Raw genomic sequence first — 25,917 nt, 5'->3', positions numbered from 1 at the left:
GGCGAGACAATGGAGAGAGGCGTCCACACGCAGACGGAGACTTCACCTGTGTGTTACCTGTCTAATGTTAACAGGACGACATCACACCTGCTCTCTCAGGTTTCCTTTAGTTTCTATTTCAGTTTCCATGGTTGCCAGCGTGTCCGGGAATGATGTATAATTGAAGCTTTAACAGCACAGCCCCTCTTTTCTCACCTCTGACCATGACCTGCCCCCTTACGGTGTCATTGTTTATGTAATCCTCTTCTCATGAGGCCAATTTACTGTCACAGAGAGGTGAAGGATACGCTGTGGTTATTGTATCCTCATTTTCTGTCCCTGTCAGGTGTGTCAAACAGTTTTATTCTCTGATACAAAAGTCTGCTCTTGAGATCTATTTATCAGATTCTGACAACCAATACGACCTGAAGATCAAGTGTCAGTGAATCTCTTCTTAGATGTTGTCTCTATAAAGGGTTGGGTCAGATCTTTTTTACCTAGCGGTGGCCCAAACCACGCACTGACCCAAGCAGAAGGGATATTCAAACTAATTATCGAGCCCTCAACAGATCTGAGAGTATAGACCTTTTGTTTTTGCCTCTAAATCCAGATCATGAAGGATGCAGGTGGTCGTTCTGAGCTCAACAAATACCAGATGAAGTGAGTCTTTCTGTTTTTCTCTACTTTGAACTTTTATATTTGGTTTGTCTCTGACATAATGTCAACATATTTCCTGAGAGCTTTAACACTGACGTTATCCCATACTTCTGCCAGTCAATCCAAAGTCTTTCCTCTGGATGTTCAACAGATCTGTCCATTTTATTTTACAACACAACCAAATCTGCTGGATGGGGTCCAGTTTGGACTTGTGGGGGCCGGTCCAATATTTTCTGAGTTCCTATTTGTAAGAAAAATGATCTAAATTTGCTTATGATGGCTCCATTCTACGGTATACAGCAGGGCGTCCCAAACATTACTATGCCAAGGCCTTCAAACAGCATTTGCCTCTGGCCTGGGACCCCCTTTTGGAAACAGACAATGTTTCAAATTATATAAAGAAATGTCAACTTAAAGAACATATTTTATAACTTTTATTCACTTTTCAATTGTTCGTACATTTGTTTAGAACAGGAAATTATTAACTAACAAAAGCCAGACTCAAACAAGTAGGTAGTTGCAGAAGGGAGAAGCAAAAACTGCTCCCCCTGGTGGCTGGCTACAATATAGGTCAAAAAATCTGTCTCCCCAGTCATTCAAGATGGGCTGTGGTCAAACTCTAAAAAATTAATACACCTGGTAGAAATGTTTCTCATGTCTGATTGTTGTGGTGATTTGAAGATACCATTTGGCTGCCTTGTATTCGAGTCCTATTTTTTCTGAAAAGTTTCGTTTTCATTAGTTATACGAGGTTAAAAACAAGGTTTTACTTCACGTTAAACGATGATTGACAGCTGCTATTCTTGTGTATTTTTTTCAGGGATTGTAAAATATGTCGGGAGGTAGAGTCAAAGTGATTGGACTTGTGAAAGAAAAAATATTTTTATTTGTCACCTGGTTTCACTCAGATTCTCCCAGAATCCCTCACAGTCTCTACTGCGCAGACTCTGGCTGCACAACTGCTACAATGGCTGCGCCTGAGACGGGGGAATTTTGGCTTCAAAACTGTAAAATGGAAAATGGTGAAGCCCCGCTGTCCACTCTGTATACAGTCCTGTGGTGACATGATCATGCCAAAGGTGTGGTTAGGTACAATCAGAAACTTAAACTTTCAACAATTAAGGTACCGTATTTTCCGCACTACAAGGCACTTCGGAGTATAAAGCGCACCTTTAATGAATGGCCTACTTGAAAACTGTTTTCATATATATAGCGCACCGCATTATAAGGCTCATAGAGTAGAAGCTACAGTAGGGGCTGGGGTTGCGTTATGCATCCACTAGATGGAGCTGTGCTAAAGGGAATGTCAACAAAACAGTCAATAAGTCAGTCAAACTCAGGCTACATCCACACGGAGCCGCACATTTTCCTATTCGACAATTTTCTGTGCTGCTTTCAAAAAAAGTGCGCTGTAAAGACAAAGACAAAAGCCGTTTCCAGAGATTAGTTCACATGCCAGACCTTTGGGGGGCGCTGTATCGCTCTAACAATAAACAAGAGAAGAAGCCCGGGCCAGCCTGTGAGCTAACGTTAGCACTTAGCAGAATTCCTCTTTACAGGTTCTTACTGCTTACCGCTGTCACTCCGGCGACGCCCCCCTAACTATGGTAGCCATGATTAATCAATATCGATCCATATATAAGGCACATCAGATTATAAGGCGCACTGTCGGCTTTTGAGAAAACTGAAGGTTTTTAGGTGCGCCTTATGGTGTAGAAAATACGGTACTTGACGTGTTGTATGGAAAAATGGTCATAAAATATTTAAGATAAATAAATAAATAAATAAATACATAATATCAATATTTAGATCCTATTTTTCCCCTTCCCTCCAATTTTCTGAGCCCTCCTGGTGCCGACGTAACTTTGTAGATACAGTATTTCATATGTTAAAGGGTATTTTAATGTCTAATTCAATAAAGACGTCTCCATGACATCACCCATTTGTTTCAAATGTAGAGTTTTGTAGTGCATCGTCAACAGCGCCTGTTTGAGCAATTCAAACCCAAGCCATTTCTTGAACCAGGCTGTAAGTATGTTTATCAGCTTTTTTGAATGGGTGTGTGTTTAGTTTTTGGTGTTTCTGCAGTCAGTCTCAAGTGGACACCTGATGAACTGCAATTTTTGGCACGTTCAGTTCATGAAAACATATGTTGCATGTAGGAACTGCAAACATACCCAGTGATATGAATTGTATCATAGACTTTTCATTGACAAAGTTAGTGCTGTGTCCTAGGTCAGGGCTGGCTTTCTCTGGGACTGCGAAAAAATACTAAAACCAATGCAAAAGTGCTAAAAAGTAGTTCTTCTTATGTCCCTTGAGGCTGGCTGCAGAAGCACTGGAAACCACATGCACAACCATTCAAAAAAGCAGATTTTTACAGAAAAATCACACGTTACAGCCTGGTTAAAGAAAAAGAACTGAAAATGTTAATTTTTTCATACCCTAATTGTTTTAAACTTACAAGTTTTGTCCACAGAAAGGGATAGATAGTTGGTTGACAGGTGGGACCCTGTAGCTGTAATGGAGCAAAAGGCCTGCCTCTTTTTCTAGCTTTGATGATGGGCTTCAAAACTCTGTATCAGAAACAAATGGGTGACATCATACCTATAGGCTATGATGCAAACGAGTGATACAGAAGTGTTGGAAACACACAGAAACATGAATCTCTGTTGCCTTTGTAGCATTGCGTTAAATAGTGGGGAGTTTTTTCAGATCATGAGAAATGTGAGGCGACTGTAGCTCCTGATTTAATTTAAACGGTCTGCCACCGTCCTGATTGAAAGAGGTCACAGAAGGAGTTCCCACAGCTCTTCATCATTTCAACACTAACCCTGCTCGTGCTCTCTGAGAAGCTTTAAGGAGCGATTTGACTGACGACACACGGTGAAACCTTTTCTCTCTGACCCAGGTCAAACTAACACGGCTGCTCCACATTTATCCCGCTGCCGGTGTGTCATTAAAAATGGAGCAGGCAGGTTTCATCTCTGAGGAGATCCTGACCTCGGCCCGCTAATGGTCGTCTCTGTCGCCCTCCCTGGTACTGATAGCTTCATCCTCCGTGACGCTCACGTCCTCATGAGTGCTGACCGCTGACTTTTCCATGTGACCCACTCCTCAGTCCAAACGCAGTCATTACGACACACAGCTGCCAGATCCCCGCTCTCACATTCATCCATCTGGTGCTGAGGGGGAAAATTATTTCATGAAAACGGTCGCTGCTTCTCTTCTTCTGTTAATTGTAAATGATTTAACGTCTATGAGCACACCAATAGTTGATTTTAATTACATCTTCAGGACTTTAAGATTTCAAACAAAGCTAACCAGGGTTGACATGCACTACTTTTTGGACGCTATAAAATCTGAGGATAGATGTGTTGTAGAGGAAAAGCAAAACTAAAAGCAGCTCATGAATAAATATCCTTCTCTGTAATTCACTGACGAGGAGTCTGCAAATAACTTCCTGTTTATCGGCTCTAAACAGAATCAACTTGTGTAGTATCACTTTAAACACGTCTCTCACCATTTTAACAACTCGACACCTTTCATGATCAGACTGAACAAAATAAATGCACATGTGCTAAAAACTGCAGTTCCTGGAGTGTCCACTAGGGGCTAGCTATAGAAACATCGGAAAACACATACACACCCATTCAAAAATGCCAATCTTTAAAGTGAAATAAACATATTTACAGCCTTATTGAATAAAAAAAAATTAGGGTCTAAATATATAATTTCTCTATCCACACACACTGTAATAATAATCATAATAATATATAATAATAATACAAAATCAAACAAAGCTGGGCTAAGATAAGCTTTTTCAATAAGGTGCTGTAGACGATATGCTTCAAAACTCTGTATCATAAACAAATGAGTGACATCACAAGGAGGAGTTCCTTCATTTCCACCTCCGTCATGAACCCCTCTTTATCCATGTTGTCTATATTAGCCACTAAAAACCTCTGACTGACAGTTGTGCCAACTGAGGGAATTTTCAGACCCCTCTTGTGACTCGTTTTCAAAAAAGCAACTCGTGACAAATCGAGCGACTTCTCCTGGAGTTTTGAAACGTGAAAGCATGTGTCTTTCCTTAAAGGTGCTGTGCCTGGGCTCCTTCCTATTCCAAAACACTCACAGACAGACAAGTCCTTGTTGCTCATGCAGCAGTCCCTCCCAGCTGCAGTCAGAGCAGGTGGTGGTGATAAACATATTTACGGTACTTTTTTGCTTGCTTTCTGTCTCTCTGTGTGTGTGTTAGTCATCATACACATTTCCCCCTCTGTTATGATCCCCCTTTGTCCACGTTTTCTTTATTAGCCACTAAAACCCTCTAACTGACAGTGGTGCCAACTGAGGGACTTTTCAGACCCCTCTTGTGACTTGTTTTTTAAGAAAGCAACTAGTGACACATCAGGTGACTTCTCCTGGAGTTTTGAGACGTGAAAGGTGCTGTTCCTGGGCCCCTCCATCCATCCATTTTCTATACCGCTTATCCTGTTTAGGGTCGCGGGTGGCTGGAGCCTATCCCAGCAATCATTGGGTGAGAGGCGGGGTACACCCTGGACTGGTCGCCAGTCAATCGCAGGGCTGACACATAGACAGACAACCATGCACGCACACACTCACACCTAGGGACAATTTTGGTGTGACCAATTAACCTGGTAAGCATGTTTTTGGAATGTGGGAGGAAGCCGGAGTACCCGGAGAGAACCCACGCATGCACGGGGAGAACATGCAAACTCCACACAGAAAGACCCACCGGCCGAGGTGGGGATTCTTGCTGTGAGGCTGCAGCGCTAACCGTTGCACCACCGTGCAGCCCTTCCTGGGCCCCTTCCGATTCCAAAACACTCACAGGCAGACAAGTCCTTGTCGCTCATGCAGCAGTCCCTCACAGCTGCAGTCAGAGCAGGAAAATTCACTAGTGGTGAAAAACATATTTACGGTAGTTTTTTACATGCTTTCTGTGTTTCTCACAACTTCCATGACAATTACATGCAAATGCTTGATGCTAATTATGCTAATTAGGTGATGACATCATTTAGCGACTTCTCAGTTAGAAAATAGCTTCTTTTCTTACTCAGGAGTTTGCAACACTGCTGTTTGATAACTCCTGGCTCCACTCAACATATTGATGATTTGTTGTTGTGTCTAATATTATATGAGCTGCCGTCAACAATGGCAATGTTTGATTCTGAAAAACAACCTGATGTTTTAAGATTTAAAGTTTTATCTACTCGATTAAGTCCCACCAGATACATATCGGATCCATCTTCAATCCGTCTTAGCATGGATCTCATGAAATTTTGCTTTTCTGTTTCTTCAGATTACTGGACCATGAATACGCTTGAGGGGAGTGGGGTCAGTGGAAGAGTCGAAACCCATCAGCTCCGGTGCCGTGATGGACTCAAGACATCAGAATTGAGCCGTAAGATTGAAAATATATTTATTGATAAACAGGAAGTTGCTGTATGACAACCTGCAAGCCCAACTGCCTAGCTTGGGTTTGTTAGCATGTCTTGTAATTTGAGGTATTCACTTAAGTAGTGACAGCAAGATCCAAAAGCAGCCTATGGTAAACTTTTGACCATGTAGACGAAATTTTAAAAAGATCCGCCCCTTTAGGAAAGAGTTATAAGATTGCCACAAGTCACTGAGGGATCAACTGTATCCTTTAATCCGCTTTTGGATCTCGACCCTGCTTGAGTTACGACCCTCCAAATGCCTCAGGGTGTTGCTGACCCACGATACTCCTGAATCTATACTTGAATTAGTCCCTCTAGTGGGTCAGATTATCGGTCTAACATACGCCCTGTTAATTAGCTTCAGTTAGCTTCAGTTAGCTTCAGTTAGCCAGACAGAGACTGGGAGGTTTTTTTCTCTAATTTAACAAAGAATTAAAAGGTTTTATAATCTAATTTCTGAGCTGAAAACAAAGATTGTTCTGCGTAGTGTACATTCCCCCTCAGTAATTATGTAGCGGTTGTTCAGAGTGTGATTAGTTAAAACCAGCTCCTTCAGGGGGGAAAGCTTCACCCTGAGGTGGATTTCCACAGCGTTGGCAGACGTGTGGGTGTTGTTTTCTGGTGATTTCCTGCAGGCTGTCATCGTGAGGAAGGAGCTGAGCCTGAAGGTGAGAAAAAGCGCTGCTCCTCCTTATTTCATTGGGCCCAGTTGGGGTGATTCAGGCCGGTAATCCAGATTCCTCCTGATAACTCATGTCTCTGTCACCTCCCTGTGGAAATACTCCAGGAGGAGGAGGAGGAGGAGGCGCAGTGAAAGATTACAGATCCCAGCATCCTCTGGTTTGAGTTTACGACTTATTAATCAAGTGAGATTTAAAATGTATTGGTATAACTGGTTCAATCGATGAAATAATACACGCATCAACTTTTTTCTCATCATATTTATTTCCAAAGGTGCAATTCAAACAAAATTTCTACCAGACATTGGTGTTAACTCAAATAATCCACACATGAAAAGAAATCACAACATTCAGGTCCATAAATAATGATTATGTGGAATTAAGTACGATAACACAGGAAAAAAGTATTGAACACGCTAACTGAGACTCATCTAATACTTAGTGGAGAAGCCTTTGTTTGCAATGACAGCTTCCAGAAGCTTCTTGTATGTTTGAACTAATGGCCCACACTGCTCAGGTGTGATTTTGGCCCATTCCTCTGCACAGATTGTCTTTAAATCTGGAATATTCTTTAGTGCAGATTGATTTTCTTTTTTTGAAACCATTTGAGAGTCGACTTTGCCGTGTGCTTTGGATGGTTGTCCTGCTGGGAGGTCCAGCCACGTCTCGTATTCATCATCCTGGTGGATGGCAGCAGATTCAGATCAAGAATTTCCCCATACATGGCTCCATTCATTGCTCCGTCAGTTATATGAAGTTTGCCAACACCATGAGATGAGAAACAACCCCATGCCATGATGCTTCCACCTCCAAACTTCACTGTTGGTGTAGTGTTTTTTGGCTGATGTGCAGTGCCATTTCTCCTCCAAACATGGTCTGTAGTATGACAGCCCAAAAGTTCAGTTTTGGTCTCATCTGACCAGACAACATTCTCCCAGTATTCTACAGGCTTGTCAAGATGCTGTTTAGCAAACTTTAAACCAGCTTCAACATGCCTTTTCTTGAGGAATGGAGTCTTGCAGGCTGAGCGTCCATAGAGGCCATGGCGGTGGAGTGCATTGCCTATTGTTTTCTCTGTAACAATTGTACCTGCTGCCTCCAAGTCTTTCTGGAGCACTTTCAGGGTGGTCCTTGGCTCGTTGAGTCCTCTTCTGACTATCTTTCTGACTCCCTGGTCAGAAATCTTCAAGGAGCTCCTGTGCGTGGCCTGTTGATGGTAAGGTGGTGCTTCTTCCACTTGTGAATAATGGCTCCAACGGTGCTGACTGGAATATTCAGGTGCTTTGATATAAGTCTGTAACCAGTTCCATTCTGATGCTGAGCAACAATCAGGTTGTGAATGTCTTCAGAGAGCTCTTTGCCTTTACCCATCATGAGGTGTGTGGTATTTAACTGCTTGGTGAAAAAAACACCTTTTTTATAGGACCATCAATTTGCTCTAGCCCAGCTGATGTTGGTTTGCACTAATTGGAAGTTCAAGTAATAATTACTGACAGATTTCAGGTGGTATGGTGCATTTCCTTCCAAAAGTATTCAGCCTTTCCATGGTGTGTTCAATACTTTTTTCCTGTGTTATCGTACTTAATTCACCATAATCATTATTTATGGACCTGAACGTTGTGATTTCTTTTCATGTGTGGATTATTTGAGTTAATACCAATGTCTGGTAGAAATTTTGTTTGAATTGCATCTTTGGAAATAAATGTAATGAGAAAAAAGTTGATGCGTTCAATATTTATTTTCTCCACTGTATCGTAAGTCAGAGGATTTATCAATGCTTTTTTAAAATGAGATGTGTTTATAATTAATAAACCAAAGTTATCAAGGCCCTGAGTTAAACTTAAAAACATGGTTTCTGTTCACAAACCGCTAACGACGGTGACACATAAAGAAGGCGTTTCCCCCGTGAATCCCTCTGGGTCCTCCTGAGCAGAAAACTGAAGCTGAGAAACAGACACAATACAGAAGAACATTTAGCTTTGTCAGGTAGTAGGTCAATTTCTTTGTCGCCGTACAAAAACCAGACAGAAAGATAACTGAACAAAGAGTTTGTGCTGAGTTAAAGCGACGGTATAAGAGGGAAGTGGAGCGCTGCGGTCGCACCATTTGAGGATACTCTGCGGCGCAAGTTCACCAGGTGGACAGGTGAGTCTGATATGGTTTACTTTTTCACTTTATCTTTAATTCTCAGAAGTCTAAGCCTCATTTTCACATAGGATGACGTTGGAATGACGTTTTTATTTTACAATTTAAAATATTTGAAGTTTCTGAGGCTGATGGAAGAGTTGAAAATAGGTTTAGGGGTTGCACTCTTAAGGAGGAGCTGAAGTCTGTTAAGCAGACATACTTCCACACTTATTTGATTTTACCATTTACTGTACAAAAAAAGTTTGTTCAAGCAGAATTTATGATTATTTCTTCACCTTTCTTTTTTTTTTACGCTAAATCAACAAGACTCTCTGAGGAATTATTTCATTTTCACAGTAGAAAATGTCTTTTTAGACTTAATATCAGCCACATTTACCTGACCAGTCCAGAAAAATGTCTTATTTCATGTTATTAAAAGACAGAAATAAGAGAAAAGTTACTTGTATTAAGTCATTATTCTCATTTTTCTCTTTAAACAACTTGAAACAAGACATTTTTCTGGACTGTTCATATGAATGTGGCTCATGTTAAGTCTAAAAAGAAGATTTCAGATTTTCAGATTTCAGCTTTTGCAGTGTAATTTTTGTTTTTCAGGTGACGAGCAAAAAAAATGACTCTTCTACAAAGGTGTACAGTGTTGCTGCTTTTGGCCTTTTCAGTCTCAGGTAAGAAACACTCAACACTTTCTTATCAGCGCATAATGCTCAGACTTTATTTCAGCTTTTTTTAAATGAAAAACATCACATTAATGCTTACGTCTTGTTGCCCTGGTCTAAAGAGAGTTTTGCAGCGAGGATCATCGGAGGTCAGGAGGTCATACCCTACTCCATCGGGTATCAGGTCTCCCTGCAGTTTGGGAAGGGGAGACACTACTGTGGAGGAACCTTGGTGCACCCTCAATGGGTGGTGACTGCTGCCCACTGCAGGGGACGGTGGGTAATTACACAGGACAGGAGTAAAAGAAGCTGTGGAGGAAGTCTTTGGATTCTTTGACTGAGAGGAGACAACAAAACTTTTTGGTTAAAGTTGGATTTTAAGATAGAGTAGAGTGACTATGGAGCCACAACAATGACTTTAATGTTTGGTATTGAAAATGAAATTTGGCATCAAAAACATCCTGAAACTGGAACAAAAAACACTGGCCTTGAAAAATGTGAATCATAAACAAAACCATAGTGCAATCAAAACAGGCATTTATAACGTTTTGCTGAAGTTAATAAACATAGGTAAATATTTTATTTTAATTTATTTTTATAAAGTTTTACATTCTGATGGAGTTTTTTTTCAACTTTTTTCAACTTTGTAAAACCATGTCTGACTTTTTCTCCCATATATTAAGCAGACATATTGTTGTTTCTTTTTTAGAAATATATATATTTTTAAAAACAATATAGCATCACATGTTTATCTCGAAGGGGCAGTGAGGAGTTTCTAAGTGATCTTTAAAAAAGTCTCCCTTCTAGATATATGCCTGATTGTAATCCACACTTTGAAATGAGATTACCAGCTCCGATATTGCTGTTTACAGGTTATTTTAGATTGCTACTTCTCAGAGCCTAACTGTCAGACAGAAAAAGGACAGAAGAGCAGAAGAAAGATAAACAGGAGAGAGATAGAGCCCAAGCTAAAGGAATAATGCAGCACTTGACTGGACACTACCGACTTACAAGATTGTGACGTCTTTGGTTCACCTGGAGCTCCAAAACCACAAGTTGGTCCGTTGTTCTGCTGTTTTTTATCAGGAAGTGGAATAGATTAAAAGTACGTTTATAAATTATGCAAAAGATCCTGTAAAATACAGTCTACTGTCCAGACGAGCGTTGTGGTATTTGCTGGAAATATCTGCAGCTTCATTCAGCAGACGTTTTTGTCCAAAGCTAAAATAAAAGCAAGAATTTAGACAGAAGGAAAAAGAGAGAATAGAATAGAATAGAAAATCTTTTTTTATCCCCGGGAAATTCAGGAGGAGTCACAGCAGCAATCGAGAAAACAAAAGTAAGAAAGTGTATAGAAAGTGTAAAAAGGTCCATAAGAAAATAGATGCTAACAGCTTGTCCATCATTGTCCAGTTCAGCCAGCCTCCACCTCCACAGGGTCCAGGACTGAGCTTCTTCAACAGTCTGTTCAGTCCCTGTCTCCTGGATCCTATATCCTGGTCCAGTGTTAGCTCTGCTAGCCATGTCTATGAATAGCATGATGCTACTCTGCCCTCTGGTATTCCCTCTGTTGCTGGGTTAGCACAGCTAGCTCGTCCATCTTATTGGAGATAGATCTTATGTTCCCAATAACGATGGATGGAAGGACAGGTCCATGTCACCACTTCTTAGCTCACACCTGAGAACTAGCATGTTGTCCTCACCTTCTTCTCCTCTCTTTGTGGGAAACATCAGGCCTAGCACCAGTTAGCACTGACATGCTGCAGGCTGCTAACAGCTGATTTCACATGTAAACAATGCAGCCATGGTTACATGTAGGATCTCCAGACAAACACAGGAGAAAAGTAGTAAAAATATCACTGAAGAAAAAAAAACAATTCAGTGTCCAGGACCAACAGATGAACCATACAAAGTAATGTTCCACTCCAAATACAAAGATTATGAAAAAAGGCTCAGATTAAGGCCCTGAACAGATGAGTCTTCAGACATCTCTTAAGTAGAAAGGGACTCTGTGGATCGTATAGAGTTAGGTAATTCATTCCACCATTTGGGAACAACAGAGGAGAAGAGTCTGGCTCGAGATTTGGAGCCGCACTGGGCTGGGAGCACCAGGCGTCTTTCACAAGCAGAGCGTAGTGGGCCAGAACGAGTGTAAACCTGGATGAGGGACCCCAGGTAGGCAGGAGCTGTTCTTATTAATGTTTTGTAAGCCAGAAGATATGTGCAAATCTAGCCAAATAATATGCAAATCGTGCCCTCTTAGCCCTCCTTACATGCCAAAATAGTGACAGAAAGTTGAAACTGAAAAAAAGACAATAATCTCTTTCACAAGAGCCTAGAGCTGAAAACAACATCTCCATTATTACCTTTCTCCTCATCATTCAGAATTTAGAATGAGATAAGTCACTGCAATCTTATAGAATAGAAAAACTAAGAAGTTATTATTCAAATTATGATGATGAAAACCAACCAAACAACTTCCTGTGTGTTAAAAACAGAATAAAGAAGAGATGATGTAGGGAGAACTGAAACTAAAGAGCCAAAGAAGTCTAATGATCTTTTCTTGTTCTGCTTTTGTCTCTTTTTTTCATCAGTGGTAGGATAACGGTGGTGTTAAGTGAACACAACCTGAATATAAAGGAAGGATATGAACAAGTCTTCAACGTGTCACAGATCTTCGTCCACAACTACAACTACAGGACGTTCAACAACGACATCATGCTCATAAAGGTGAGCAGAGGTTGTGAGTGAATCAGAGTGATTGTTGTCATTTCTTGAGCTTGAACGAAGGCTGTGTTTTTTCTGTTACAGCTGAGTCGGCCAGCGATCATGAACGCCTACGTCAAGGTGGCTCCTCTTCCGACTCAATACACCCCCCCGCTTCGTAGAACGGTCTGCACAGTGAGCGGCTGGGGCGTGACGAATCTTTACAGTTTCACTCTGTCTCCTGTGCTCCGAGCTGTGAACGTGAAGATAGTCCCTTACTGCAGTTATTACTACTACTGGAGGATGATCACCAACAACATGGTGTGTGCTGGATCTCAGTTTGGTGGCAAGGACTCCTGTCAGGTAAGAGAGGGTGTCATCGGCGTAGAGTCAAATGTGACAGTTTGAGTGTATCAGTGGAAGATCATCAGTAGAGTTAGAAAAACACTTTTTACATAAACTTAAAGGAGCTGTGAGGAGTTTGAAAGTGAGCTTGAAAAAGTCTCCCTTCTACACTGCAAAAAGCTGAAATATTATCAGGTGTTTTTGTCACATTTTAAGTAAAAATTGTCAAAATTTACCCAGAATAAGCCACATTCAGAAAAAATGTCTTGTTTAAAGTAATTTAAAGACAAAAATGAGGTCTGAATTGCTTGTAACAAGTACAAAAAAAACTGCCAAGAAAAATTTGCTTGAGACAAGAATAGCCTCTTAATCCAGTAGCAGATTATTTTTACTCGTTAAAAGCAATTCACACCTCATTTTTGTCTTCAAATAACTTGAAATAAGACAATTTTCTGGACTTGTGAGGTAAATGTGGCTCATATTGAGTCAAAAAAAAGACATTTTCAACTGCAAATAAGACAAAAATACCTGACAATATGTCATATTTTTACAGTGTAGATATATGCCTAATTGCAATCCACACTTTAAAATGAGATTATCAGCGCCAATATTACTGGTTACAGATTATCTTGAATTTTTACTTTTTAGCTTCTGGTTCTGGTCATCCAGGACTGGTTTGATCACAGGCACGTCTAAGTCTCTATGACAACACAACGTCAGCTGGACTGGCGCCATAGTGCGATGCAATACCAGCACGTCTCAATACTGTGACGGAGTAGTGCGATGGAGTAGCACGATGGAGTAGCACGACGCAGTAGCGCGACCCAATAGCTCGGTGCAATACCAGCACAACGCAATACTGCGATGCAACACTGCAACGCAATAGCGCAATGCAAAAGCACGACGCAAAAGCGCGACGCAAAAGCGCGACGCAAAAGCGCGACGCAATAGCACGGTGCAATAGCACGGCGCAATAGTAGAACAACGCAGTACTGTGACGCAACAGTACGACCCAATAGCAGAGCGACACAGTGTACCCCGCTAATAAATCCAATAAAGAAGAAAAATGTGACACAGTAAACAAAGAGCAATGATGGAAGACATGCAGCATTTTGTTCTCTCTGTGATTTTCATGTAGCTCTTTGATACAAAGAACAATCAAGCTTTAGATAAGTCTGTGTGCCGCCAGGAGAAACGCAGCCACTGTCGCAAAGTAAGTGATGATTTTTTCAACCAATCAACCGTCTGCTCCCCCTTCCCAGATCAGATTGGTTTAGTATGGCGCCCCAACGGAAGGGTCCCTAAAAGTGGGATGGCTCTTCTTGGTTATTCAGGGATCTGTCCGGAATCAGTCAGTGGAAACGCCGTACATTGTGTGCCATGCCAAGACAAACCAACTGAACTGTTTGGTGGAAACAGGGCTTTACAGCCTTTCCTTGTTGTCATATTGGTGTTTAGACACATTAGAGCACCAGGCTAGCATATACTTGGCTGCTACAACGTTAGCTTGATGTCACATTTCAAACCGTAGCTCCACTATACTGATAAATACCTTACCTCCACACGTTGTATCCAGTAAAAAGTTGTCTTGAACACAGAAATTTTGTTTCGATCTGATCTCCATTTAATTCCTAAATAAACACAGGCCTCACTAAAAGTAATTTGCGACAGTGTGTGGAGACTCCGGGCCACAAGGTGGCGAGGGAGTGCAATCAAAACAGATCCTCCTCATAGCATCTTTAAATCAATGAAAACTTTTGAAAACTGCTGAAATTACAGAAGGATCATAGAAAAAACTACCAAACAAATCCAGGACTCAGAAATTTGACTCATGTTTGATGTCTCCCACAGGGTGACTCTGGTGGTCCCCTCATCTGCAATGGAAACTTGGAGGGTATCGTCTCCTGGGGTATCAGCTGTGCAAACCCTCACTACCCTGGAGTCTACACCAGAGTGAGGAACTACATCCACTGGATCAACTGGGTTATCAAACAAAACACACCCTAAACTGTCCCCACGTTCCGTAGTGAACCCTCAGCGTCCAAAATTAGCAAATTAGGTAAGGTATGATAACATCACGACTCGGTTTGTGTCGGAAAGTCACACCTTAATTCTTTTGATATTATGCCTTAGTTTTCTTTTCATCATGACTTACAACTTGTTTTATTTTGACTTTGTTCTTATAACATCATGATTAAATTTTTATAGAATTATCCAATAACGTCACAGCTTAGTTTCTGTGACAGAACTCCAAAGTTCTTGGAGCATTCTTACGATCTTATAACATAACTTAACGAGGGGTGGGAGAAAAGTTTGATTCACATAAAGGGATTTTTTGTGGTATGATTTTTAAATCCACATTTTTTAAAAATATTTTTAATCCTCCATTTAAGTCTTTGTTTATAAACTGAGTTGGGAAAAGTTACCACTTTACTCCACCAGAGGGCGAAATGTTTTTCTCTGACTCACATGTGATGCACATTTTTTGGAAACTATGTGAAAACATGATGCGAGGGAACCGAATGCTTGTTGTACAGTTTGTTTTCAGTGATCTTTAATGGTAGGTTATTCTTCAGATGGATGTAAACATTTTTTTGGTTGATAAAAAAAATGGAAAAGAAAGCTGTATTTAAATCTCTTGTCCTTCACTCTGGAGGTGCTGCCTCTCCGCTGAGTCCTGATTGGTCGGTTTTCATCAGTAATATTTGATCTTTGGGAGGACGCACAGCATCTCAAAGAGGAGGTTGGCTCCAGTCAGTGCAGTGTTTCCTGTCAGAGAGAAGGTGTATGTGTAAAAAAAGGTTATATATTGGAGTAAATGTGAGTGTAATACTCTGTGAAAAGTACCTGTGGTGTCGTAGGGGGGAGATACTTCCACTAAATCACATCCAACGAGGTTCAGACCGCGGCAGCCTCGAATAATCTCAACCCCCTGGAGTAATCAAACCAGGAGTTTATAAATGTGTCAGTTTTGGGTTTGGTAGTCAGGTTAACTTCAGACACCCTGTGGGGATGACACCTCTGTGTTTACCTGGATGGGAGTCAGGCCTGCTATCTCTGGTGTGCCAGTTCCAGGAGCGAATCCAGGGTCAAGAGCATCGATGTCGAAACTGAGATAAACTGGGCCGCTGCCCATCTGAGCCCTGACCTCAGCCATGAGAGGAGCCAGAGACTTGAACCAGCACTCCTCCACCTGTACCACACGGAAACCCTGCAGCAGAAACACAGGAGGGTTGATATTTATTAAAAAGACTCTGTCTCTTTCTCTCACTCTTATTTTGATAACCAGAGGATTTTATAGCAATTTATTACAACCCAACAGACATTTACTCCTCATTGGGTGCCGTTAACTTGTATCAATGTCTGTCCTTCTTTAACTGAAATTTTGTCCTTTTTCTGCTGCAGATATTTTTCAATCTGGTAATTTTTTCACATTTACAAGGACAAAAAAATTAAAAGTCCAGCAACCTTTACTTTCATAAGAACCATTTTGCCTCAGCTCACCTGGATTAAAGTCACGCAAAAAACATGCCAAAAATTCCCATTTTTTCTTTGAAATTTCAAAAATTTGCAATATTTTTTTTGTAATTCTAAATGCATACTTAAATTTGATAACATATTTTTATATTGCCAAACTAATCATCAACTAATCATGACTTATTTCGTGTCAGGCATGTAATTTAAGCACATTTGCAATTAAATAAATCCATCCACACAGAATTCATTTAATCATCAATACCCTCTGCAAGAAATATAAAAATTCTGTATTTAATTATTTCTTTTTTAAGGCTAAAACTAGCCATTGCAAAGGAATTAAAGAGCCACATAAGGCTACAGAGCCACAGGTTGCTGACCCTTGTAATAAACCTTTTGATATTTATGCTAGAATTAGCTCAAAAGCTAATTTCCACCAACAAAGAACAAAATAAAACAAAATAAAACAAAAAATAGATGGCAGAGAAAATCCAATAACTAGAATAAAAATAACACTGTGTAAAGAACACGTAAAAAATATCATAACAGTACTACAAAAAAGCCAGAAAAGTCGACACATAAAGTACATGCAAGATGAGCAGGAAGTAGCATTAAAGAAGGGTACTGTGCTTTTTTCCTAGTAATATTTTGAGTGATAAACTGCTCAATAATTTCTCTTTTTTGTCTCACTGGGGTTTTAAAAACCCTTATTTCAGCCCACGTTTAAGCTGCTGTCTCCTTAAGGCTCTCTACTCCACAAACCCCCCTTTCCTCTGATTGGCCAGCTGTCTGGAGGCCTGTTGACAGCAGACTGATGGCCAGACAATTAGCTTTTAAGGTTCACCCTTACCCCCTCTTTAAGAAAATGCTAAAACATAAAGCCTGCATGACAAACAAGCAGCAATAGGTAGGACAGGTAGGACTGTACCGTATCCCAGCAGGTGTACCTGTGCCCGGCTCCATTCGTATGAATCAGGAGAGTAACCTGACCCACGCAGCCCGATCTGGACCACTCTCTTACAGTCCAGCAGCCCCTCCTCCACACAGCGTCTGAAAGGGGTCCCATGACCGATCTTCTCCCCCAGGACCACATCACTGGTGTCTGCGTGAGCGTCCACATGGACCAGACCCACCGGGCCGTGCCTGAGAGACAGTTCCAGAGAAAACAGGGTCAGGGACAGGAAGTTATACGGGTGATAACTTCTTGAGAGCTTTTTTCACCAAAAAAATTAACTCTTAGGTTTAGATTTTGTCCTTTGAGGGACATGCAAAAACTTTTATTATATGTTTTATTGTCAATAAAACTGAAACGGATGGATGACTTACTTCTCAGCAACAGCTTGGAGGATGGGATATGCGATTGTGTGATCACCACCTGCAGAAAACATTAACATATAAAAGTGTATTTTTGATCACATGACTGCGGGGTAATAGTTGTGCTTTTTAGTGTTTTCCTTTACCCATCGTCAGAGGAATACACCCAGTAGCCAGGATCTTCCTGTAGGCCTCTCTGATGCGTCTGCACGTGTCCTTCAAGTCGTAAACATTTACATTGACGTCCCCGATGTCCGCCACCATGACGGACTCGTACGGGGCTGCTCTGGTGCCGCTGTTGTACGCTCTGAGGAGGGCTGACTCCACTCTGATCTGCCGCGGCCCAAACCTGCAGCGGAGGAGGAAAATTCATCCATACAATATCTTCTGTTGTTCCTGTGGGGCAACGATTGTAAAGTTGCACACACAACAAATAACAACATTCTCCACATTTAGCTCTAAAACATCACTTTTTCTGCAGATTTAGAGAAAGATTTGTCAAATACTTTATCTACATGTTGAATGTTATTTATGAATGTTATATACGAATGTCCTGATTCTAAATATTTAGCAACGTTTCTAAAAGTTTAGGTTTCATTCTGAATATTTGGCTCAGACTAAAAATGTATCAAGGATTTATAAATCTTAAGCAATCGTTTATAAATCTTTTGCAAAGTTTTCGAGACATTTGCTCAGATTTCTAAATATTTAGTCAAGATTTCTAAATATAAAGCAAAAGGTTTCTAAATCTTGAGCAATGATTTATATTTTTTTATTTTCTTACTTTTTCAATTTTACAATTTTTTTGCTCCTGTGTTTGTCTTGAGATCCTACATGCAACCATGGATGCGTTGTTTACACGTGAAATCAGCTGTTAGCAGCCTGTAGCATGTCGATGATAACTGGTGCAAGGCCAGATGTTTCCCACAAGGTGAGGAGGAGGTAAGGACAACGTGCTGATTCTCAGGTGTGAGCTAAGAAGTGAACCATCCATCGTTTTTGGGAACTTAGAGATCTTAAAGATCTATCTCCAATAAGATGGACGAGCTAGCTGTGCTAACCCAGCAACTGGGGGAATACCAGAAGGCAGAGTAGCATCATGCTATTCACAGACATGGCTAACAGAGCTAACACCAGACACCAACGCTACATTGGAAGAGCTTCACCTGCTGTGAGCAGACAGGATCCAGGAGACAGAGACTGAACAGACTGCTGAAGAAGCTCAGTCCTGGACCCTGTGGAGGTGGAGGCTGGCTGACTGGACAATGATGGACAACCTGTCAAGCTCTACTTCTTCGATGTCGGCCACAGGATCTTAAACAGCGCCATCACAGCACTTGGTACGTTTATTTTCTAACAGCTGATTTAACCGACTGTGTTTGACTTTCTCAAAATCCGCTTGGCTGGATCACTTCCTCCAACTTTTGTTTCGGTACTTCCAGCAGATGGGAGTATGAATTTGCATATTAGCTAAATATTCGGAAACCATACCACAAGATTTAGAAATCTTAGCCAATGTCTTGGAAACTTTGCAAAAGATTTAAAAACCTTTGATAAATATTTATGGCCCTTTTCCACTAGCACGCCTTGGCCTGATTCTACTCTACTCGTTTTGTGATGGTTTTCCACCTGCCAAGTTCTTTGACCACCAGGGGGCGGGGTCACCATTAAACAGCTGGGCGACACCACAACACAACAATCTCAAACAATGGAGGCCTTGGAAACAATAATATACTTGCTGCTCAGTCCGTGGCTTTTTGTCACAAACTGAATGAATCTTTGGACCAGGGAGAAACTTGACGTTCATTCTTGCAGTTGTTTAAAAATGTCGGGTGGCTCTCGTCCTCATATGTCCCGTCTTGTTTTGGGTGTCGTAGTCATGACTCATTGATGACGACAGTGTCTGACCAATCAGAAGCTGGCAGTCGGTGACATCATCTTTTAGTATTGACTCAGCTCACTTGGAACCAGAGCAGAGTAGGTACTAAAACTAGCTTGTTTTAGGAGGTACCAGGCCAGTGGAAACACGGTGCAAATCGAGTCGGGCCAAGGCGTGCTAGTGGAAAAGGGCCATTAGTCTTGGCTAAATATTCAGAATGAAACTAAATGTATAGAAACGTAGCTAAATATTTAGAATCAGGACATTTATTTATAACATTTATAAATAACACTCAACATTTAGATATGACATTTGACAAATATATTTCTCAAATATTTCTCTAAATCTGCAGAAAAAGGGATGTTTTCGAGCTAAATGTGGAGAAATGTTATTTGCAGTGTGTGAAACTTTACAATCAGCGCCCTGTAGGTTCCTGCTGTCAAAAATTGCAACAACAGTGATTCACTTTCTCTAAAACTCCACATGACAGGAAACTGTCTGGGTAATATTTCCTGAGGTTATTAACCATGAAGGAGGGAAGTCAGCTTTATTTGTTTATTTATTTATAGAGCACCTTCAAGAAGACAGCAGTCGATCAAAGTGCTGTACACAAATACAAAGAAATAAGTTAATATAACAATAAAAACAATAAAAAGATAGAAAAACATTGTAATAAAACTGTAAAAATTTAAAAACTAAAAACTAAGGTGCCTGTGTTTTATAAGAGCTCATTGATGAAGGGAAGCTGGGTCAATGATTGATGACCTCACTTTCAAAATAAAAGGCTACTTTAGATAAGGATAAACAGTTAACAATTAACCCAGTCTTTGTTAGACCCTGCTGGAGTAAACTGCAGCATAATAAAACCATAAATCCTCCTTATATTTGTATAATTCTGCAGGTTTTAGCCTTACACTGACGTTATGTTGACCCTTGCAGCAGCTGTAGCCATTAAAAACCTGCCCACTGTGTTTAATGAACTTTCACAGAAGCACTCACCTGGCTCCAGGTCTGTTGGAAGTCCCAGTGTCTATAGGGACCCCGATGAAAGCCGCATCGAGTCCGTCTGCGGTCTCCTGGTAGGGCAGCTTGGCCATGGTGGGGATCCCCGACACCCTGGCAACAAACTCGGCGCTCGGAGGCACATTGTAGCGGCTCCCTGAGTACTTACGGTCGGGATTTGTGCACAAACTTTGTTTCTCGCTGCTTAAAGCTAAAGTTTGTCGTGTCCTCAAAGAGAAACTCGCTGTAGTCCCACTGCAAACCGGAGAAATGACGGTACGAGCTGCATTAAGGTTTCTGAAAAGTGAAAACATATCTGCAGAGAGCCTGGAGTTTGACATACAGCTGCTGTGTGCTGTCGCTGGCTGACCAATACTTTCTGAGTAGTTCAAAGCCTGCTCGTAATTTTTAAAATCAAGTTCAAGAGAGGCTTTAAAACCCTGTTAGGCAAGTGATGTATATCAAACCTCACCCTGTCTCGTAACTGAAATACTTAACGGAATTATTTTATTAAACATTATGATAAAAAGACCAACATTTACAACCCTTATTATCGTTTATGTGTGTGATTTATTAAATTCCAAAAAAGTTGTGGTCATGAAGGCAGCAGGAGTCAGCAGGTGGGCGGTACAGGCAGTGATAAAGTAAACAATAAAAGAACATGTTACAATTTTTATGGTGAAGTTACTACGGAAGAGGATTAGGGCCACTTGGAAAAAAGAGTCCATTTTTTGACTATTTTTTTGGGAGAAAAAAAAGTCCGTATTCTGACTTTGGTATAAGGATTCAGACTTTTTTTTATTCAGCAAAAAGAAGGTAATTCTAAAAAAAAAAAAAAGACGTTTTTTTCTCAGTGGTCCAAATCCTCCTCCATAAGTTACACATATCCAATGAGTTTTGAAAGGAAAAATAAATAAAATAAAATAAAATAAAATAAAAAAAACAGCAACAACTAAAAAAAAAAAAAAATAGAAGTACACTCACACTGTCCTATAGCAGCAAAAAGACATTTCAGCTCTTTTCAGTGATCCAGGTCAATGGTTCCCTAATGTGTTAACAGTTTTTGCTCATTTCATCTATTATTGTAAGAAATAAAAAATATGATATAAATTTTATAGAAAAAAAAATGTTTTTCATGTTTTCCACATTTGTTGCCCCAAGACAGTGTCGACTAAACCAGGCTAAGTCAAAAAAACAACAAAAGAAAAAGGTCCAAAATGGTTATTTCAGCTGATTTTGGATGGGCCCATTCATGCAGGGGCTCCTGGTCCTTTTCAGCTTGTGAATCCCAAAATAGCAAGTGCTGGAGACTGGTGACCCCCTGAGGTAGGAAGACACATTACATATAACCAATTAAAAAAAACAAAACAGTTTATATTATTTTTTTATTTTTTGTTTTAGCTGAAATAATCAAATCATTCACGTGCAAAAAAAGAAAAATATATATTTTTAAATCAAATTTGATGCCTGCTGTTTTTTCCTATTTCTGTGAAAAAAAAGGTATATTTTATTACAAAAAAATCAAAGAAATTTCTTGGAATTTTTTAATTATTATTTTGAGTTTTAATCTGTTTTGTTCCAGTGGTAACAGAAACATACTGTATAATCTGTAATGGTATGATTACTGTTCTTTTGCACTATGATCAAAATGAGTAATTTCTTTGCTAGCATTAATCTTTCTCTGTACAAGCCCGTTGACACATTTTTTGCCCTTTTTTGGTGAATGTCATGGTAAAAAATAATAATAAATAATAATTCAAAAAAACATCAAAACGATTAAAAATCTAAGATAACTTAATAATTATATGATAAAATGACATTATTCATCTTTAATTTTTTTTGTTTTTGTTTTTTTTTTTCTTGTAGTCTAACAGCTACTGTAGGCTGAACAAAACCTAATGGTGGCTCTATTTGAGAGGTGTAATGAGTTACAGTGTTTCAAAAAGGTGTCCTGCTGTTTTATACAGTTAACACAGCAGTAAATGAGGTTTTGAGCGATAATATTAACACTTTACAGACTTATACTGAATATTTGCAGCTTCTCTTATGGTAATGAGTAAATTATGGTCTGTTGTTGACGTGTTTTAGCCGTTGAGAACGTTTTTCATCTACATTTGAAAGTGGAACGTTCTAGAATGCCACTACCAATGTGACGTTGATGATGACGTGCTGCCCTGCTTGTTAGTGCGTTGTTTTCGCATTAAAGATGATAAAAGGGGCTAGAACTCCGTAATTGAAACACATTGGTGACGTCATGGAGAATACGTGAATATTTAATGGAGTCTAAAGGACAGGACGTGTTTCATTAAGCCAAACAGTGAAGCTCGATACTCACAGCACTTTATTCCAGTGCCTGTTTAATTTCAGTTTGCTATATGTTGTAGTGTTATATAACTGTGTTCATTAGGCTGGATGTGAAACGGTTACTGTAGAGGAGGAGGGGGAGGGCTTCTCCGTCTCGTGCGCATTTCACCTGTCGTCCTGAGGAGGCAGACTGACGCTCGAGCAGACCCACTTCAGTCACCGCTCACCTCGGACCTGAACGCACCTCACTCAAGCTTGTCTCATTACATTGCATAATATCGACAAGCCATCATGGTAAGTGTGGATTTAAACGTGTTTTTGTCGTGTTTTGTTCCCACTCTCACAGCTTGACCTACATTTCACAGCCTGGGCGAGGAGAAACGGGTTATTCAGAAATATCCCAGTGCTATTTTTCATTGTGTTACCATAGTCTGACGCCTGTTTCGCCCATAAAATCATTCAAAACGTGTGTATCTAGAAACAAACGTGTTAGATTTTAACTAGCTGTATGCATGCTCTCTTAAAGAAACCCTTAATCCTCTCACAATCTGGATTAGACAGCACAGAGACAGCACAGATCTCACATTATGACCTGGTTTTGTCTCATTGTGTCTGATGAATGTCTGTCCCTTCACTTAGCATTTAAATTATAGATACATGCTGTGTGTTATATAAATACTCCATCATCCAGTGATCCCTTTTTAAGAGATTATATAATCTGAAATGACAAATCCCTCAGGCTGTCTCTTGTTGCTTGATATGAGAATTCACCTGTTTTTGTCTACCCTGCTGAATTTTAGCAATGATAGGAAAAAAAGGTGAGGTTCCTCGTGAGGATCGGGCTTTTTAAAGAGACAGCACACTGCAACATGTCTGACCTAGATAATCCTCTATCCCTCCAGTAATCCCATGCGCAATAGACACAGTCTTGTGTCGCAGCAGAAAATGCATAGTGACTGATCCTCAATCAGAGCTGCCATCATAGGAATTCAAGTAGAGATTCGATAAAACATGTTAAAGCAGTCTGCAGCATCTTGGAGTTTGTTTAAAAATATTCCAGGATTAGATTATTTGAGGGAACTTGGCAGGCGTCAAAGTAAGGAAGATTTTGGTTCGACCAATCCCTCCAATTCCTCCATTTTAATTAGCAGCAGACGTGGAAAATCTCTTTTAGCAGTTCAAAGTTCAGCTCCTTTAATCCAAATCTTCTTTGTCTGCCCCCACACAGCGTGAGTGTATCTCCATCCACGTTGGACAGGCCGGCGTCCAGATCGGAAACGCCTGCTGGGAGCTTTACTGCCTGGAGCATGGGATCCAGCCGGACGGTCAGATGCCCAGCGACAAGGCCATCGGAGGTGGAGACGACTCCTTTAACACCTTCTTCAGTGAGACTGGAGCTGGAAAGCACGTCCCCAGAGCTGTTTTCGTGGATCTGGAGCCCACTGTCATCGGTAGATATCAAAGCTTACCAAAAACGAATGAAGGTTAAATCTCTGAAAATTGTAAGAAAAACTGACAAATGTTTGATTTTCAGATGAGGTGCGCACTGGAACCTACCGCCAGCTGTTCCACCCTGAGCAGCTGATCACAGGAAAGGAGGATGCTGCCAACAACTACGCCCGAGGACACTACACCATCGGCAAAGAGATCATCGACCTGGTGCTGGACAGGATCCGCAAACTGGTGAGTAGCTCGATGTCAAGAAAGACCAGTCCGGATCACTTGTCTCTGATTTGCTCACCATCTCTCCCTCTGTGTGTCCAGGCCGACCAGTGCACCGGCCTTCAGGGCTTCCTGGTCTTCCACAGCTTTGGAGGTGGCACCGGCTCTGGTTTCACCTCCCTGCTGATGGAGCGTCTGTCCGTGGACTACGGCAAGAAGTCCAAGCTGGAGTTCTCCATCTACCCAGCTCCCCAGGTGTCCACCGCTGTGGTGGAGCCCTACAACTCCATCCTGACCACCCACACCACCCTGGAGCACTCTGACTGTGCCTTCATGGTGGACAACGAGGCCATCTACGATATCTGCCGTAGAAACCTCGATATCGAGCGTCCCACTTACACCAACCTGAACAGGCTGATCAGTCAGATCGTGTCCTCCATCACTGCGTCCCTTCGTTTCGATGGCGCCCTCAATGTTGATCTGACAGAGTTCCAGACCAACTTGGTGCCATACCCCCGTATCCACTTCCCTCTGGCCACCTACGCCCCTGTCATCTCCGCTGAGAAGGCTTACCATGAGCAGCTCTCAGTCGCTGAGATCACAAACGCCTGCTTCGAGCCAGCCAATCAGATGGTCAAATGTGACCCTCGCCACGGTAAATACATGGCCTGCTGCCTCTTGTACCGTGGTGATGTGGTGCCCAAAGATGTGAATGCCGCCATCGCCACTATCAAAACCAAGCGCTCCATCCAGTTTGTGGACTGGTGCCCCACTGGTTTCAAGGTGGGCATCAACTACCAGCCTCCCACTGTGGTTCCTGGTGGTGACCTGGCCAAGGTCCAGAGGGCCGTGTGCATGCTGAGCAACACCACTGCTATTGCAGAGGCCTGGGCTCGTCTGGACCACAAGTTTGACCTGATGTACGCTAAGCGTGCCTTTGTTCACTGGTATGTGGGTGAGGGGATGGAGGAGGGAGAGTTCTCCGAGGCCAGAGAGGACATGGCTGCTCTGGAGAAGGATTACGAGGAGGTGGGAGTCGACTCCATCGAGGGTGAGGGCGAGGAGGAAGGAGAGGAGTATTAAATAAAGCACAAACGCACAATAAAACAAATTAATCTGTTTTTGTTTGGATGTATTCAGAGTACAATCAGTGAAATGCCTCAGCTGCTCTGTCCTAAATAAAGATCCTCTAACAAAGTTTTTAGTGTGATGTCATTTTTTCAGGCTAAGCAGCTTAACGATCACATATAAATAAGAGGAAAGTACACTCTGAGGGTTTTCCAAGACAAAATCTTTTATTTTCAAATACAGGAGGAAAATCTACAAATCAGTTTATCCAAAATACATTTCACCATCTGCAAAATGAAAACTGAAACACTCTCATACCTGCGTCACATATCCACCACATGATTTCCACATTAAGCATGAATCATGATGCTTAAACTGTTGGCTGAACTTGAGAAGCTTTTAAAGCCGATCACAGTCAAATCTGAAGGATTTAATCCCTTTTTAGAGCTTTTGGATTAGGTTTGTTTTTAAAATATGGATACAATCGAACTCAGCTTTAACTTTGCATATTTGTTTCCAACTGGCTGCTTGTCTGCAGCTTTATTTCTCTTTTAACAAGTCAGATAAACTTGAGT

General features: G+C 41.1%; 3 protein-coding genes across 4 annotated transcripts; 2 read left to right on the top strand and 1 right to left on the bottom strand.

Annotated features, from left to right (window-relative positions):
* Positions 1-9,464: 9,464 nt before the first annotated feature.
* On the top strand, positions 9,465-14,646 carry LOC141799565 (trypsin). The gene is made up of 5 exons (XM_074681835.1): positions 9,465-9,597; positions 9,711-9,864; positions 12,183-12,318; positions 12,400-12,657; positions 14,491-14,646. Exons 1-5 carry the CDS (start codon positions 9,543-9,545, stop codon positions 14,644-14,646), a joined length of 759 nt encoding a protein of 252 aa, XP_074537936.1. The 5' UTR covers positions 9,465-9,542.
* Positions 14,647-14,668: 22 nt separating this feature from the next.
* On the bottom strand, positions 14,669-20,649 carry agmat (agmatinase (putative)). Its single transcript, XM_074681834.1, has 7 exons — positions 20,306-20,649; positions 17,574-17,776; positions 17,440-17,488; positions 17,061-17,256; positions 15,671-15,850; positions 15,487-15,571; positions 14,669-15,408 (listed from the first exon to the last, which is right to left on the bottom strand). The coding sequence occupies exons 1-7, from the start codon at positions 20,647-20,649 to the stop codon at positions 15,335-15,337; spliced, it is 1,131 nt and encodes a 376-aa protein (XP_074537935.1). The 3' UTR covers positions 14,669-15,334.
* A 2,101-nt stretch (positions 20,650-22,750) lies between these two features.
* LOC141799289 (tubulin alpha-1B chain) lies at positions 22,751-25,471 on the top strand. 2 transcript variants are annotated; one of them, XM_074681490.1, is made up of 4 exons: positions 22,752-22,906; positions 23,841-24,063; positions 24,147-24,295; positions 24,377-25,471. In XM_074681490.1, the coding sequence occupies exons 1-4, from the start codon at positions 22,904-22,906 to the stop codon at positions 25,355-25,357; spliced, it is 1,356 nt and encodes a 451-aa protein (XP_074537591.1). In that variant the 5' UTR covers positions 22,752-22,903; the 3' UTR covers positions 25,358-25,471. The 2 variants fall into 2 exon arrangements, with proteins under 2 accessions (XP_074537590.1, XP_074537591.1); XM_074681489.1 differs by having other exon boundaries at positions 22,751-22,906; positions 24,147-25,471.
* The last annotated feature ends 446 nt before the right edge of the window (positions 25,472-25,917 follow it).

This window comes from Halichoeres trimaculatus, unplaced genomic scaffold, assembly GCF_033239565.1.
Source record: "Halichoeres trimaculatus isolate MK-OKI-2021-1 unplaced genomic scaffold, fHalTri1.1 fHalTri1_scaffold_11, whole genome shotgun sequence".
Classification (NCBI taxonomy): domain Eukaryota; kingdom Metazoa; phylum Chordata; class Actinopteri; order Labriformes; family Labridae; genus Halichoeres; species Halichoeres trimaculatus.
The sequence above is the reverse complement of the archived record's forward strand: the minus strand, read 5'-3'. Positions and strand labels throughout refer to the sequence as shown.